The sequence below is a fragment of the Castanea sativa genome, chromosome 12 (genome assembly GCF_040712315.1).
Source record: "Castanea sativa cultivar Marrone di Chiusa Pesio chromosome 12, ASM4071231v1".
Classification (NCBI taxonomy): domain Eukaryota; kingdom Viridiplantae; phylum Streptophyta; class Magnoliopsida; order Fagales; family Fagaceae; genus Castanea; species Castanea sativa.
The window spans coordinates 30,532,901-30,550,557 of NC_134024.1; the positions used below are offsets into that span (position 1 = coordinate 30,532,901).

A 17,657-nucleotide genomic window follows, 5' to 3' on the forward strand; every position below is an offset into this window, starting at 1 on the left:
GTATTTTCACTTGCTTCATTTCTAATGCCTCCATTGCCAAGAAGTGGTGGAAGCTCAAATTGTCTAACATTTAGCCATGTCTGTGCTTCTTAACTACTTTTCAGCCAACTACGAGTAACAACAAAAATAAGAATGTTGATCTTTTCCTTAACCGTGATATTGGGAACTATAATTTTCCCATTTCTCACGTGGTAGACCTACTACATGAGAGGATTAGAAAATTTTAATCAAGTATAGATAATAGAATCTTCTTCGTAACATAAGTATAGATTCTGGCGCAACTGTCCAGAAGCCTAATGGTCACAGAATTTAATACAAGTTACTTGCTTCTACATTGAGTCAAGCGATGCTCAACAATGAATCTAACTGCACAACTCTCTCTCTCTCTCTCTCTCTCTCTCTCTCTCTCTCCAATCAAAAGAAAAACCTCAAACATTCATAACAAGGAAGATGCTCAACAATGAACCTAACTGCACAACTCTCTCTCTCTCTCCAATCAAAAGAAAAACCTCAAACATTCATAACAAGGAAGATGCTCAACAATGAATCTAACTGCACAACTCTCTCTCTCCAATCAAAAGAAAAACCTCAAACATTCATAACAAGGAAGAACCCTACGTGTTATACCTTATGTTCTCAAAGTAAATTCAATTAAATTCAACCATGTGGTTGTATTGACCAATCAACCACATAGATTGAATTTCTTGTCCTAAAGAACTATGCCTAAGTTTCACACTTCATAAGGGATCCATTGCAAATCATACCAGAGGCATCTTTTGGGGACAAAATCACTTGACTAGGAACGCCAACAGCTTTCTTCACCTACGTGCTGTTGCAAAAGATGATTTCAGAAACAAATGTTGAGGCCACTAATATAATTTAGTCAGCTTTTGTATCAAAGGTTGATGTCTATCCCAGAAACAAATGTTGAGGCCACTAATATAATTTAGTCAGCTTTTGTCTCAAAGGTTGATGTCTATCCCTCACTCGTCGAATATTCAAATTTGAAGAAAAAAAATCCTTGTAAAAAAGTAAAAAGAAGAAAAATTATACAGAAGTAGTGAGAATATTTATAAAGTTCCAACACACTACCACCATTTTAGTTCGGCTCTGGTCTTTCATTTGTCGTGTCTTGTGAGTTTCGCTGAGATGCTGCCCCTGTGAACATCTCCATCACAGATCTCAAAGCTCCTGTTAGCTCCTCAGGCATTTGTTCTCCAAAATTCATATTAATGTTCCCTCCTATTCTTATTTCCGGCTCTTCAGGTCCGTTCGCATTGCTATCTTCTCCATGCATGTCTTGAGAATGCTGTCCCTGGTATGCATTGGCAGCATTTGCGGCCATGTTCATAAACATGCTTGCAAAATCAGCAGGAAGGGCAGAAGCATCAAATGGCATAGAAGTAAATGGAGGCGGAGTACTCCTTGGCACTCCCCTAGATTGGTTTTGGGATTCCTGATCACTATGACTTACTGAACTTGTATTCTGCATGGGATAAGGTAAAAGATAACTTAAAAGTTGACAAATATAACAGACCATACAACCAGAAATTAATTATAAGAACAATAAACTAGCAAACTCCAAGCAATGGCACATTGATTGTTGAAACATTTTTTAAAGTTTACAGTATACGCAAAGGAGGATATCAAATGCTTAGGTGTGTTTTATTGATTTCCAACAAAGCTGTGCCTTCTTAATGTCATCAAAGGTTGTGGTAAGCATGTTCCTTTCCACTTAGCCAGTTAGCCCCAATCCCCAAGGTTGATGAGCACCTTTAAACCTTTCCGTACTTTGAGCATTTTAATCTGATTTGATTGTTCTTCTCCATGAGTACACCCCAGGTGTACTTGGTTTGATTTCTTTTTAATATTTTTTTTCATTACTTATCCAAATATATATATATATATATATATATATATTGAAAGGGGCAAAGAATTTCAGCTAATTAATTGACACAAGACATCTAAGTAATACTCCTATATAAACTCCAGGGATTTCAAAAGAAAGGCATTGTCTCAGGAAGAGGTTCATTATTTTAAGATTGCCTAAATGATTCTCTCAAACTTAAGATGTATCTTTCTTTTTTTTTGGGAGAGGGGGGGGGTTGGTTTGCCTGGGTGGGTGTGTTAAGTATTCTTTCAAACTTCAAAAGTTATTATGTCAAACCATGCGAATTGAGAAGTGAGCAACCAGCTATTATCAACCTGTGAGTCAACATTACAGACCTGTGCCTTTATTCTTATAGCCCAACAATTCTTTCTCAAGAGGAGACTGAAAGTATACCTGATCACGTTCTGTACGTTGTTGCTCTTGCCTCAATCTTAGCTCGGCAACCTGGTAACAATGACGCATATACAAAAATAAAGTTCAATAAGAGAAAGATGAAGCGCAGAGGAGGAGAAGGAAGACAGAGCATAACCAACCCGAATATTTTCTTTGACAGATTCATTATTTGGATCCAATTGCAAGGCTGAACAGGTAAATCTCAAAATCAGAGATGAAAATATTTTCAACAGTTATTATTCATGACAATACAAAGCATTGCTTTTTCCATGCATAACTGGATTATTAATGGAAAAATAACATTCCCAGGCGTAGCAGTCTAATAGCATTGCAGGAATGTGTATAACTAGAGATTGACTAACCATTATGAAGCAAAAATCAACACATCAAAAAGAAGGGAGAAGAAACAGTGCGAATTCAATTTATATCCCACCTATACATCTGTTCTTTTCTCAAAACAATTATGTTTGAAGTTTTAACTATAGTGTTGAATGTGTAATTGACTATGAATAAAACTAACAATGCATTATGATTAATGAGATAATCTATGAAAAGGTGATACTATCAAAATTGAGAGGAAAACATTTAGGGGCCATTTGGTTGGAGGGGTGGAAAATTAGGAGGATAGAAAATGGTAGGAGGATGGAAAAGTGGGAGGATAAAAAATATTTTATTTTCTCTCCTTGTATGATTGGAAGTGGAAAAGTTGAGGAATGGAAAAAATGAGTTTAAATAAATTTACTCATATACCCTTGTTAAAGAATGATGCCCAATTAAAACAAAAAAGTGACAAATAACCACAAAAAAAGAGCAATTACCCAAATTTATTATTAAAAAAAAAAAAAACCATGTCCCTAAAAAAAAATCACATCTAGTTAAAGAAAAAAAAAACAACTATCACACCCTGGCCCTAGAAAATCAAAAGAAAAGAAAAGAAAAAAAAAAGGCACACCTAGGCCTAGAAAATAAAAATAAAAAGAAGAGGCAATGTTGCCCAGGAAAAATAAATAAATAAATAAAAGGCAACGTTACTGCCCAGGGGAGAAGAAAAAAAAAAATAAAGGCAACTTGAAGAAGCCCATGTGCATGTCAATCAAGAAAAAATTCATCCTCACTCAGTTTTCTGTCCATTTTGGAGAGAACATTTTGGTGGGTCCAGGAAAAAAACACCTAGACCCTACCATTTATTTTCCTTCCTACCCAACCAAACACACTCGAACAAAGTTTTCTTTTCCATTTTCTCTCCAAAGTTTTCCACCCACCCTGTTTCACCTCCAAACAAACACACCCCTAGACTACTCGATGGATTACCAACACCCTACATGAGAGATAGGGAGTGTCATATGGCTAAGAGCCTTGCAACTTGATGGCACTGCTAAGTAAATTAGTGAAACAAGTTTTTTTATAAGTAACAAAATTCTAAAAAATAGTGTAATAAGGGGCCCAATCGTCGTATACAAGATAGAGAAACACCCTAAAACAAAACTCGCATCTAAAATTCAAAAGATTAAAGAATTCTTAAGCCAATTTAAGGACTAACTGATATAGTCAAACTCATATGGTATAAAGCTTGAATCAATTTTGATTAGTAAACAGGCTTGCAAACATGACTCACAAAAATGCTTGATTAGGCCCAGTTACTAGGGAAATAAATAGGCCACATAGTTTGTTTTAGTACATGCTATACATTCGTGTTGATTTTGGGCCTAACAAGTTTAATTTAATAATAATTTAATTATTCCTAATTGCAGCCCTCCCCTTTCATGTTAGTTGCCGCGTGCTGTTAAGGACAAAGTTTTCCTCCAAGGAGGTTGGGGAATCTCCACCAAACCATAATGTGGCGTTCACAAGACCATCCACTGTATTTTGTTTAGATGACTTGAAGAGTCTTTTTTTTTTTTTTTTGATAGGTGGTTTGATGAGTCATCTAAAAAAGTCACATGATTTATAAATATGTCATGTGACTAGTAGTACCCAAGGATACTAATTTGAGTTGCCATGTAGGGGGTTAGAAGAACTTTCTTCCAAACTGTTGCGGAGGAAAATTCAGTCATGTTAAGATATTTCTTTGATATTACGACAGAAGAGGAAAAAAAGACAGAAAGAGGGAGAGAGAGAGAGAGAGAGAGAGAGAGTTGAAGAATGAAAGCATATGAGAGAGAGTGCAATTGAAGAGAAAGATTATCTAATCAAGCTTATTGAAGTCAAGCTTAAGCATTTAAAGCCCCTTTCAAGCTAAACTCAATCAGAGACACCTGTGCTTGAGTCAAGCACAAACACAAATGAAGCATGGCCAAACCAAGCATGAATATAACTTGCCTCAACTGTAACCCTAGAGAGACCCAAGAGCCCTAGCTCAAATGGCACCTCCTCCTCTCACAAGTGTAGGTGGAGGGTGAGGTAAAGGGTTCAAAACCACCAGGTGGGTGTCCAACTAACTCATAAAGGAATGCATCACTAGAGATTATAAAATAAGGAATATGTAAATTTGTTTCTCTATTTTTGTTTTAAAAAAAGTGTATATTGTTTTATCTCATACAAGCAAGTTATTTACTTTTTTTTTTTTGATAAGTAATAAGATATATTGATACCAAAAACGAAGGAAGCACCCTAGTACACAGGGCGTGAACAAAGGAACAACAAATCAAATACAAAAATTGCAAGAATCTAGGAAATCAATAAAAGAAGGAAATGATTGGTTTTGCAAAGTAAACAACCAATCTAACAAAGTTCTAAAAAAGAGGAGCTTGAGGTCCGGAATAGATCTCTCAAAATCTTCAAAACAACGACTATTTCTCTCCCTCCAAAGACACCAAATTAAGGCATGGGGAACAATGGACCATATAAAACCATTTCGATGACGACCAAAGCTGCCTTGCCAACACCCTAACAGCCCCAAAACAGAATTTGGCATAACCCAAAAAACACCAAATAAGCCCAAAACCATAGACCATAGATCCATAGCAACGGGACAGTGAAGGAGATGGATAAAGACATATTCAAGCAAAATTTGGAAGTTGTCCACCGTTTTTATGGATAAAGAAGAGCCCTTTGGACTCACCTCTTACAATTTGTAGATTTATTGAAGAGTTTGGATCTCTAAATGATTGCACCATTGTATGCAAGTGGAGCCCAAACCCAATGATGGATTAGTCCTTGATTTAATAACAAGATCTTAATTTATATGGTGAAAGAAACACTTTCTTTAACTGTAATTGACATGGTATACAGAAACAGACGTTTACCAATTAAGGGGTTAAGGGAGGAAGGGGAAGAAGAAGAACAACAAAAAGCATATGAATCTTTTGAATTCAAAATGTGCAAGACATGACCACAATAGAGGGTTAATGGCCGTGGAATGACTCACTAAACAATTAATAATGATGCTTTTCCATGTTCCAGAGTTCACAACTCCGCTAACCATGTGCCAATCCCAAGCAAAAATGCCAAGGACCAATAATATTCAAATCCCCCAGGAGGTGAACATCTTTACCAACTAATACAGTAGCATGCAAGCATACAAATGTCCTAAGTATCAATCCAACTTCTGTTTTCTTCCAAAAGAGATGGATGGGGAAAAAAGAAACTGATGAAGGCATGAACAGAATAAGTAATTTGCATTGACACTAGATGAAGAGAACAAATAAGGGCACTTGAGAACTTAATCTGCAACCAACCTTTCTTAAATCCCTTGTTAATGGCATCACTGTAGTTCCCTTGTGCATAATAAGCTAACCCCAGACGACTGTATGCCTTGCTATAGTTTGGATTAATTTCAATGGATTTAACACAGTCCCTGATCGCTTCAGTATATTTGTGGATCTGAGTGTAAGCAGCTGCCCTGAATTACACACATCAAGTTAATGAATCAAAGTCTAAAAATGTAAAGAAAAAAAAAGTCTAATTGTGTTGAAATTGCTGCAATGAGGTAAAAATGTTAACGTTTGACAAGCAAGGAATGCCCACTTAAAACATAAATTTTTTTTCCTTCACGTATTTGAAGAAGAGCTCAAGCTAAATGTCACTGACTGGACATAAAATGTCCTCTCTCTTTTTCTTTTTTTATATTTGAGACACGTGAAACCTAACAATACATATAGAGCTTGGCCCCAAACTATGCCTGTCTGCGTGGGAGTGTGTGTGTGTGTGTGAAGATGTGGGGTCAAGTTTTCTGCCTTAACATGAAAGGTGGCGTTTATAATCATTAATTCTAATTTGCATTTAGACGTTTATTTTTCTCATGGTTCACTTAAGACTTTAGCAAGTTATCACCATCACTCTGGCCTTGTATATAATCTGAGTAACATTGTGTACTCAGCATTTAGGTTAGTTTTATGTTTAGTCCCTTCACCAACCTTCCCTCACCACCTGAGATACCTTTCCGTAGTAAGGTATCCACATCATAAGGCAGAAAATTGGAATTTATAGATAACACTAATTGGTGTGGCAGCTAACCAGCGCATATGCATGACAAAGTGTCAAATATTATTCTGTATTTTTTTTTTTGATAAATAAAAAAGATGTATATTCAAAAATACTACCTCATACAGAAAAGCAAAGCATAAGGCAAAGTTAACAAGTACAGAAAAAGATGAAAAAAAAAAACAGAAAGAAAAGATACTAATTACAAAGAAGGGAGCTAAGGAACATAGGGAGAGAATCACTAGAGGTGAGTCCCTAAGCCCTAGACCAATAAAAAAGGGAGCCACTAAAAGAGGCCAATAATTGATCATCGGAACTTTCCAATTTCCATGTCCTCAAACATCCTCCAATTTCTCTCCCTCCACAAGCACCACATTAAGCATAGCGGAGCTAAATTCCAAATACTAGACAAATGCTTCCCAAGCCAATCCCACCAACTAAAGAGAGTATCCTCAACTAATCTTGGCAAGACCCAAGAAATTCCAAAAGATCTAAACACCAAACTCCACAACCGATAAGCCTTACTACAATGCAATAGAAAATGACCCACCGTTTCCCCATTACAACGACACATAATGCACCAGTCAACAAAGTCTATCCCTCTACCCCTCAAATTGTCACCTGTAAGGATTTTATCCCATACTGCAGTCCACACAAAGAAAGAAACACGCCGAGGGGCCTTAACCTTCCAAACACTTTTCCAAGGAAATATAATGGGCACGGGTCCTCTTAACTTATTATAAAATGAGCGGATATCAAAATCTCCATTCTTCGTCAACTTCCATAGCATACAGTCTCCATTCTCAGATGGAGGTAAATTAGAGCCCAAAGTACGAAGAGAAGCATCCACATCACCCATTTCCCAATCATTTGGTCTCTAAATGAGACGAACATCCCAGCTTCGTCGTTCCTCGATCCCCAACCGTTCAATAGAAGAAGCCACTGATGCCCCTTTATTGGAGGCAATCCCATACACAACCGGATAAGTCAAATTAAGTGGAGAATCCCCACACCATTGATCTGTCCAAAGCTTCACTCTATCCCCCACCCCTACCTCAAACCAAATAGTTTTACTAAAAACTTCCCAGCTCATTCGGATACTTCTCCACAAACCACACCCATGTACCCCTCTATCTAGCTTGGAAGTCCAACCCCCCCATTCTTCCCCAAACTTTAGAGCTACTACCCTTCTCCAAAGCCTTGTCTCCTCAATCCCAAACCGTCATACCCATTTTCCTAGTAAGGCTTTATTAAAAGTAGTTAATTTCCTTACTCCTAACCCACCATTTTCCAATGGTGCACACACCTTATCCCAGCCCACCAGACGTGTCTTGGAGTCCCTCCACAAAAAATCCCTTTGCAACCTCTCAATTTTATTAGCGACATGCGTAGGGATTCTAAAAAGAGATAAAAAGTAAGTCGGAAGACTAGATAATGTACTCTTAAGCAATGTCAGCATTCCACCTTTTGATAAATACATCTTCTTCCAACCAGCCAACTTACGCTCAATTTTCTCCAATATAGGATTCCAAATAGTAGGAGACTTGTGAGATGCCCCTAGTGGCATACCTAATCCGGCAACCCAAGATCTCTGCCAAGACATGAATATTAGGAACCTCCCCAATGGGAACCATCTCACTCTTCAAAGCATTAACCTTAAATCTTGTCACAGCCTGGAAACAAAGAAGGAGCATCCGAACATGCAGAATTTGCTCCTCATCTGCATCACAAAATAGAATCGTATCATCCGCAAACAAAAGATGTGAGACACATACCCCTTCACCCCTTCTACCATCTGCCCTGAAACCTCGAAGTAAACCAGCAGCTTCAACTCTTTTCATCATCTTACTGAAAACCTCCATCATAAACAGAAACAACAAAGAAGATAGCGGGTCCCCTTGTCTTTAAAAATTATATGTAAAAAAAAGGGCGTGCGCATATATAGAGTCGTCTTTATTTCTATGCATAATAAATTAAAGTAAAGATGAAAGGCTAGTCTTTATTTCTATGTTATGTTTATTTTATTATTGTCTTTAATATTTTAAAAGCTAATGTTACAAGTGTGTGACTTTGGTGGCATGGGAGAAGGTGTGTTTACCCGTTGAGATGGGTGGATTGGGGTTAAGAAAGGTGGTGCCGTTTAATCAGGCTTTATTAGGGAAGTGGCTGTGGAGATATGGCCATGAAGATACCCACCTGTGGCGTCGTGTTATCTCTACAAAATATGGCGAGGATCAAGGGGGGTGGAGGACTAGGGATTGTAGGAGGTCCCATGGGTGCTGCCTTTGGAGAAGCATTAACGAAGGTTGGGAGAACTTTTCTAAGCATCTTTCTTTTGTAGTGGGGGAAGGCACTCGTATCCGTTTTTGGCATGACAGGTGGATTGGTGAAGTTACTCTAAAAGTTCTCTATCCTGAGCTTTATGTGTGTTCAGCGGTCAAGGATGCCTATATCTCTGAGGTTTTGTGGATTCCAGAAGGGGGTACTGTTAGAGTGTGGAATTTAACGTTTTATAGAGCTTTTGAAGATTGGGAGTTGGCTGCTTCGTATTCTCTTCTCCGGCTTATCCAATCTCGTATTCCACAGGGTAGTAGGAGAGATACCCTTTACTGGCGGCTTAAAGGGGATGGTATGTTTGACACTCGGTCTTACTACCTCGTGATCCGGGGTGCTTCGAATTCTTGGCTTCCTTGGAAGGGGATTTGGAAACCTAAGATCCCTAAGCGCGTGGCGTTCTTTTTGTGGTATGCTGCTCATGGTTGGATCCTCACCTTGGACAACCTTATGCTTAAGGGTCGGCCTTTGGTTAATAGGTGTTGTTTGTGTTGCAAGGATGGGGAGTCGGTTAACCATCTTCTTCTGCATTGTCCTGTTACTCATTCCCTATGGTCTTGTATGCTTCAGGCCTTTGGAATTCTTTGGGTTATGCCAGGATCGGTGGCGGATTTGATATCTTGCTGGCATCAGTGGCATGGAAAGGATAAGTCGGACATATGGAACTTGGTTCCAGGGTGCTTAATGTGGATTGTGTGGTTGGAACGAAATCGTCGTTCCTTTGAGGACAAAGAGAAGACCTTAGTTGAGTTAAATCTTTTATGCCAGTGTAGTCTCTTAGAGTGGTCTCGTTGTTGGGGGTTTACTAATTGCTCTTCTCTCTCTGAGTTTTTGTCCTCCCTTCATCCTAGTAGTTTTTTTCTTATTGTTCATCATCATGAACTTCTTGTATGACTTTCTTTCTATCATTTATAAAAGCATTCGGATTACTTATCAAAAAAAAAAATGTAAGATGAAAGGCTGGGATTTTAGGGTTACTACAAGCTATTATAAGCAGCCTCTTTTGAGTCGTTGTAGGCAGTCTTATCCACTTTATAAAAATTTCATAGTTTATCCTCACACACACACATACCCCAAGCCATTTTATTTGAGAAGTCAACATATAGAGCCACCCCACCAGATTAATACTAGAATTCACATAACTAAAATAAACAAAGGATTAACAAAATGTACACGATAGTAGTGCACCTGTTACAGTAGTAAACAGCATTATTTTCACAAAGTGCAATGGCGCAATTATACAACTCAATTGCATCGGAGTATAGCTTTGACTGCATCGCCCTGTTACCTAAACACACAGGCAATTTTACATAATAAAATCAGCTAGTGCATAGCTTAACCAGAGAATATAGATATCGTTAAAAACATATTGCACGAAGAGCAATAGGATTGGTGGACCCAAGGTAAAAAAGCATACACATATTGGCATTCATTAAGGTACATACAGATATTTAAAGGCATATTTTTCATGCCATATATCACATTGAGAAGGATAAGTAACAATGGGGAAAAACTTAAAATTCCTCGTGAACATGAAGCTACAAGCATAAAAGAAGAACAGCAACAGCAAACACAACCAAAGGCTAACACACTTAAGAATACCTTGTGATTTTAACGTCTCAGCCAGGTTGTCTATATTATATATCTTGCATCCAGATCTTTCCATTTCCTAATGTGGCAGAGAAAATATGTTTGTTAGAAAAGGATTGACAAGGAAAAATAATACAAAGAATTTGAAACTTAAAAATTACATGGTTTATGTGCAATATTTATACCAAATAATTTAGAAACCCAAAATGCAAATGTCACTAACTATTTTTGGATACAAAACTAACAAATGGATCATAATGGACGAAGAGAGCAATAGGTTGAACAAAAAGCAATGTGCAAATTACGTAACCAGATGGCTACAGGACTTTGCAACACAAGAAAAAAGGATATTGGCAATCATGTCATGATATTTCCAATTCACTAAACAGCACAAATGCATCAAACAGAAGGGGGATTAATATAGATGGCAAACAGCACACATCACCTTATTTGTTTAGCCATTGGTCTCAGAAACTATACTCACTGCAGGTTAGATAACCATACAGTTATCCATCATGTGTAAAATTGGGTTCAAATGGTTTAAGGCCCCACCATCACCACCCCAAAGAACTGAAAAATAGGACTTCACCTATTATGTCCTTTTGAACGTCTTAAGAGAGAGGGACCAGGATATTTTTTAGTATGATCTAATATATTTCAGCCATCTAAATTTAGTGCAATACCACTTTAGGTTGTCATTGGCATGTGCGAAGCATGAACAGTTTTAGGAGATACTACATGAGGCAAGCATATGACAAACATTAAAGTTACCATGTGGCAAAATGAAACTGTATTCCATTGCCAAGGATAATAAATTCATAAAAATATTCTCATGCAACTAACCATCAAATCCATCATTTATGGGGTGCAGCACACACACACACACACACAGGAGAATGAATCATACAATTAGGGCATCATGAAATAAACGAGTTGCTTTCTCCAATTGGACTGGGTCATCATTCCCATCAGGCATGGTTCTGACAAAGTGAATTTTCTCAAGCGCTGCAAAGAATTGTCCAAAAAGTTCATCCTTAGACACTCCTGCCAACAACAAAGTCAATAAAAATCTGTTAGCCCAAAACTTCTAAAACATTTTTCTCAATCCCATTACAGAATAAAATCTTAACACTTGAGATCATTACTACAAATGTATTTCTAACAAAATTTTAAGAAATTTCTTAATTGGCAGGATACACTTTGAGCAATTTCTTTTTTTTTTAAAAGGTAAATAAAACTCAATTACTCACACACTCATACATAATTGAATCCAAGACTGGACATTCATCTGTTGTTTATAAAGGAAGGAGAAGCCATTTGATTCAAAGACCATTCTGTTATTAGTACAAGCAACACCCAGCCAGGTTATGTCTGCTGGATCAAACTTTAATTTGAGTATGACTGAGCCCAGCAGTGGGACGTGACATCTAAGCATAATGTGGACCATACAGTCTGTTAGAACGTTTTCAGATTTTTTTTTTTTTTTTATATAAAGGTATTTTCAGGATCCTTTTCCTCAATATTATACTTATTAGTTAAGCACTACCCTTTAAAGCAGAATTATATGTACAAGAATGAAAAGAAAGAAGAAATGTCTTTTCCAAAACCTAGCATTAAAGCCATTACAATGATATATGAGAAGAATGAGGAAACGTTTGTGATTGGTGAGGAAAAGAAGATTTGTTTATGACCAAGTTCAAGAAAGAGCCACTTGGTTAGTCTATCATTCACGCACACATGCTAAGCTCCTTTTTAAGTTCTAGAGTAGTAAATGAAAATCATCGCATCAAATTTTACAAACTCAACTCTGGCACCGTCTGACTATTCTCAAAAGAATGATCCAAGAACATTAAATTATTCTGATTATCATAGATTATTTGTGCAGTTTTCCCAAATCATACCAACCCTATGCAACAATAGCATCACCAAGCCATTTTTATTCATTTTAACTTTTTGACCATTATCATAAGCTACCCTTTACCTTCAAGATAATAATGAAAAATCATATTTCTATCAGGTGTGAATGAATTTAACCAAATTTGCCAATATAATATTATATATATAATTTCTGCAGAATATAGATAGTCATAGATGTCTGTTTTCTACAAATGCAGGGACACACACACACACACACACACACACACACACATATATATATATATATATATATATATTTTGGTTCATAGATCTTAATTAATCCCCACTAGTTTCCCAAAAGTCTTCAAAATTTTACATCAAACCATAAATGTCAATATATAGTTTTTGGTATAAATAAAAAAAAGGCACTCTGCAATTATGTCTTTCATTTTCAGATACATTCTACTTTGCATACACATAAAAAAAAAATCAGTTAGATGACACTGCAAAAAATATTCAGTAAAATAATGTGCTTTAGAGCTTGAAGAAGCTAGGCTGATAAAAAGGCATTATAGAGCAACACAGTTTTTTCTAAAGGGGTTTCATAGTGTTGATTGTTCTGGTTTACAAAAACAGAATAAATTCAGCATCTAATTTTATAACAAAGTCTCTGCTTAAAAGATGGCAATGAGAAGGATACACAGTAAGAGAAAGATAAACCTAGAAAGAAACAATTTCAGCACCTAAACAAGGGAAACATTACCCTACCAGATACTTGAGGTTTCCCCATCCAATCATCAGCCTGCTAAGGTTGAAACATGAAAAAGAGACACAGCTCAAATTCAAGAAGCATAAGATATAATAACTGTGACATAATTAATTTCTTTTTTTGCTAACAGGTAATGGTTTTTAATTAAGGGAATAGATTACTTCATGCACACAATAATGAACACAAAGTAGCCTAAAAGAACTGCAGCATAATTAATTTCAAATGTAGGCAACAATGTAGCACAATCAAATTTATAAATCTCAGATTACATAGAACAAAGTAAAAGCATCAAGATCATTGAAAAAGACACATTTTAATATCACAACATCATGCATAAGTAAAATTAAGCACAGGTAAACATTCATATGACAGTAATTCAAACCCCCAACAATCATATGTATGAAGTAAATGTTATCTACAAAACCTATGAAAACTATAATGAAACAGGCAACCATTTGATGGATGTATTTACTTAGGGTTGGCTCTATAATATGCATGCTTCAAACCAAGTACCAATAGAAAAACTTATGTAACAGTATTTTGTTGAATATTAGACTGGTTAATAATTTACCAAATCAGAGTCCATAATATTTTCCTCAAATCAAAAACATATTAGAATATTAGAAGTCCAAGCGCATTGCGTTAAGATGTGATTACATTTACATATAACAAAAATCAGTACTTATCTTATGAAAGTTTTATTCTTGTAAGTGTAATGCATGTACTACAGATATCCTAACCCTAGCAGTTCAGCAAAAATCACATTTTATTAAAGAACAAATTCAATAAATATCTGGCTTCTTTTTTACACTCTCAAATAACATTTAGCCACGTAGTCACTTTTCATATGTAAAAATTTGTGGCGGCTGACGCTCAAATCCACCATTCAAACCAAGTTCGACCGCCTGGGCCCTCCAAATCTGCCCTCTCTCTCTCTCTCTCTGAATCAGGTTCTGCTTCCCACTTCCTAATTCTCATTTTTTCTGTTTCTAATAGTAAGTATAAATCTTAAGAGGAATGTTTGTATGTGGGCGACAGATTTTTTGTGTGTGGAAGGTGATGATATGACTAGGTGTAAGAGGAACTACACCTTAGTGTCAAACTAAGGTCAAACCATGAAGTTGATATGGTAACTAGCCCAACGATGCATGTGGTTTTACATACAAATGAGGGAGAACAAACCAGAGGGTTTGATACCTCTGTAAGCTTAGCATTAGCGGCATTCTGAGCAGAGGACGAACTGGGAGCGTCCCCTGAGATAGCCCCATGAGCAGAATCAGTTATGATTTCCTGATTCTCGGTTCTTTCCAATGAACGGAATATGTCGACCAACGAATCGGGATTTGTATGATCATTGACAGAAGATGAATCAAGCTTAAACGCCTCTGTCAAACATTCCGTCGCAACTTCAAGACCTTCAACATCAACACCCGGAGCAGGTTCAACTGTCCTAGAGAAGACATACCACCATCAAAAACGGAATATAAAAGCCAAAACTTAAAACCTATATATATATATATATATATATATATATATATATATATATATATATACACACACCTAATGTAACTTTAAGCAATATGACACTACTTAATATTTTTTTATTAGATGCAAATTTTGACATATCCACTGTTAGATTACTTTTTCTTCTTATATTCTCTATTGCTTGCAAAATTTTAAGACGATAGAAGATCAATAATTATATCATCAAACTAATATTAAAATTTAAGTTTTTGTAATTTAAAATTAGCGAGGTATTACATCCACAACATTTTCACAACACCTTCACAACAAATCATAGGTGATAAGTTGTTATTGGTTCTAATTTGAATTACTTTTTTGCCCACCCATAACAACCACAAACCTGTCACTTAGGATTTGTTGTGAGAGTGTTGTGTACATAGCATTTCTCTTGAAATTATGTATAAAAAAAGAGTTTATAGATCAAACAGTAAATAACATCTGATTCGTGCAAAATTTGGCATAGGTGTTAAGATCATAGAGAACATACAATCTAACAGTACGATTTCCAAATTATTGATCCAATAAAAGTTTATTAAGTGGTGTAACATTACTTAAAGATAAAATTTATATATATAAACAAAAAGCACAAAAACATAGTCTCTCATAACAAAATAGTGTGTATCAATAATGCCATTTACCCAACAGAGAAATAATAACCATACCAAAAAAAAAAAAACAAAACAAAACAAAACCCTCTAATCTGAAAGACGAAATGGAAAGCAAAAAAGTAGTCGCAAGAAAGAAATGGTAAACAAAATAAATTTGATTGTGGGCATTAGGTATACACAATTTGACAATCAAAATCAAATTTTTTTATGACCTAATTTTTGCTAACTTATTTAGAATGATGATTCCGCACATACTGGCACTAAATCATTAAAATTAATAAAAATGCAAATACACACAAAAATGAAAATGCAATTCCATTTGACAAGTAGTAGCACAAAAAAGCTGTAATTAAAGAGGCTAAATATATATATGTATATATAGAGGGAGAGAGAGAGAGAGGGGACCTGAGTTGAGGAAGTTGAGGAAGGCACGAACAATGCGACGAGAGAGAGGGGAATCGGTGGTGAGGTTGAGATTAGCCATTAGAGAGTGTGAGAGAGTGAGGACGAAGGCGATTTCGCATGACAACAAGGGTTGAGAGTTACGGTGATATATATATATATATGGGCGCTTCGGATCTTTCGGGAGCTTTCTTCTTCTTCTGCGTGAGCTGTGCTGTGTCTCTATCTCTTTCTTTTTTCTCGAAGTCTCAAAGTTCTCAACCTTCCACTCTGGTCATGAGATGAAGTCGTGTTGGGGTTTTCTGAAAGATTCATTTTTTGTTTGGCTGCACCTGCATTCTTGTCTTCACCAGGAACGGAATACGTTTTTAAAAAAAAACTTAAAAAAAATATATATATATTTTGATAGTTATAATGAGGTAAATTTAAATGTTTGTTCTATAAAGCTCTTGACAAATGGAATAAGCTCTTGAGTGTTCTTATATTGCTTTTTTTTTTTTTTTTTTTTTACTCAAAAATTTATGATTGTGGATAAATTTACTTTGATTATTATTATGTAAATTGAAGATTAAATATATAAATGTATATTGAAAAATGTTTTTCTTTCCTAGATACAAGTTTAGAGATACAATTTTAACTATACCTTGAAGAATATGATGCATAACAAAGTTGTTCATTCTCTCTTCTTCTTCTTTTTTTAACGTAGAAATAAGCTCATCCAAACAAATTGTTACAAGTATTTAACAAAATAATGGTAAAAATATTTAATGAAACAATGGTAAAAAATTGCAATTTGATAAAAAAAATTTATTAAGCTATAGTACTTTTAAGACTAATTATAATATGACAATTAAAAATAGTAAGTTTGTGGAACCAAATCTCAAAAGCAAACCATATGGATAAAGGTGGAATGTTATTTGAGGCTTTATTTAATTTTGAAAAGGAAAAAAGTTTTCTTTTCTAAATTAGGTTAGAAAATTTTCCCTATTCATTAGGTGGTATTTTAAATTTTAAATGACCACTTGTAACATTTATTGCTGCTACATTCTTGTTGAGCCACATCAACATAATATTTTTGTTCATTTTAGTCTATTCAGCTCACTTTAGTCTATTTTAGTTTATTAGCGAAATTGTTGCTATATTCCTGTTAAGCTACATCAACGTAAATTTCAATCCATTTCGGTCCACTTCAATTCACGTTAGCCCATTTCAGTCCACTACAAACCTCTCTCTCTCTCTCTCTCTCTCTCTCTCTCTCTCTCTCTCTGAGAGTAGAAGAGAGTACCTCTATACATTATAAAATTCTAGTTGTAAGATCAAATTTGTAAAACTAAAATTACATGCTCTTAAAGTCCTTAATAAAAGGATGCTATAAATTAATTTACATAACTTTTCTTTATATTTCCTTATATTTCGTATATAATTCTTTCACCCTCAATTAAAGACAAAGCTAGGGGTGTAATCGATCGGTGTTGAATGCAATTTTTACATCAAACCGAAAAATTCAGTTTTAATTTTTGAGCACCGAAACCAATTTGTAAGGAAGGGATGCCGAACAGACTAATTGCATTCAATTTCGGTTCCGTTCGATCAGGTTTCAGTGTTTGGGATGTGAGAAACAAAAGCAATTAAAAAAAATCATCAAACAGATATATAATTGAAACACAATCGTAGTACAACAACTAATAAGAAAAGCAAAACCAACACATACCTTGTTTTCAACACAAAATACAGAACAACATAGCCAAAAACATAAAACACAAACTAAGATTAAGCCACCAGCTACAACAAAAAGTAGCAGTTATAGAGAGAGAATCAATGTTGGAAGAAGCAAAATCAAGAAGACATAACCATAGCAAAAAACCAA

General features: G+C 35.6%; 1 protein-coding gene across 2 annotated transcripts; it reads right to left on the minus strand.

The window, feature by feature from the left end:
* Positions 1 to 845: 845 nt before the first annotated feature.
* On the minus strand, positions 846 to 16,132 carry LOC142619713 (uncharacterized). 2 transcript variants are annotated; one of them, XM_075792951.1, is made up of 10 exons: positions 15,794 to 16,132; positions 14,454 to 14,701; positions 13,256 to 13,289; positions 11,538 to 11,674; positions 10,643 to 10,709; positions 10,229 to 10,328; positions 5,962 to 6,125; positions 2,425 to 2,471; positions 2,285 to 2,335; positions 846 to 1,486 (listed from the first exon to the last, which is right to left on the minus strand). In XM_075792951.1, the coding sequence occupies exons 1-10, from the start codon at positions 15,870 to 15,872 to the stop codon at positions 1,100 to 1,102; spliced, it is 1,314 nt and encodes a 437-aa protein (XP_075649066.1). In that variant the 5' UTR covers positions 15,873 to 16,132; the 3' UTR covers positions 846 to 1,099. The 2 variants fall into 2 exon arrangements, with proteins under 2 accessions (XP_075649066.1, XP_075649067.1); XM_075792952.1 differs by having other exon boundaries at positions 13,256 to 13,292; positions 15,794 to 16,059.
* Between the last annotated feature and the right edge of the window lie 1,525 nt (positions 16,133 to 17,657).

What these genes read in the sequence shown, in the direction of transcription:
- LOC142619713 (XM_075792952.1), bottom strand. Translation starts at nt 15,872, where the DNA reads ATGGCTAATCTCAACCTCACCACCGATTCCCCTCTCTCTCGTCGCATT. An exon ending in TAACAAGGGATTTAAGAAAG is followed by an intron (nt 2,472 to 5,961) that starts GTTGGTTGCAGA and finishes TTACCTGTTCAG; the next exon opens with CCTTGCAATTGGATCCAAAT. An exon ending in AACGTACAGAACGTGATCAG is followed by an intron (nt 1,487 to 2,284) that starts GTATACTTTCAG and finishes TATCCCATGCAG; the next exon opens with AATACAAGTTCAGTAAGTCA.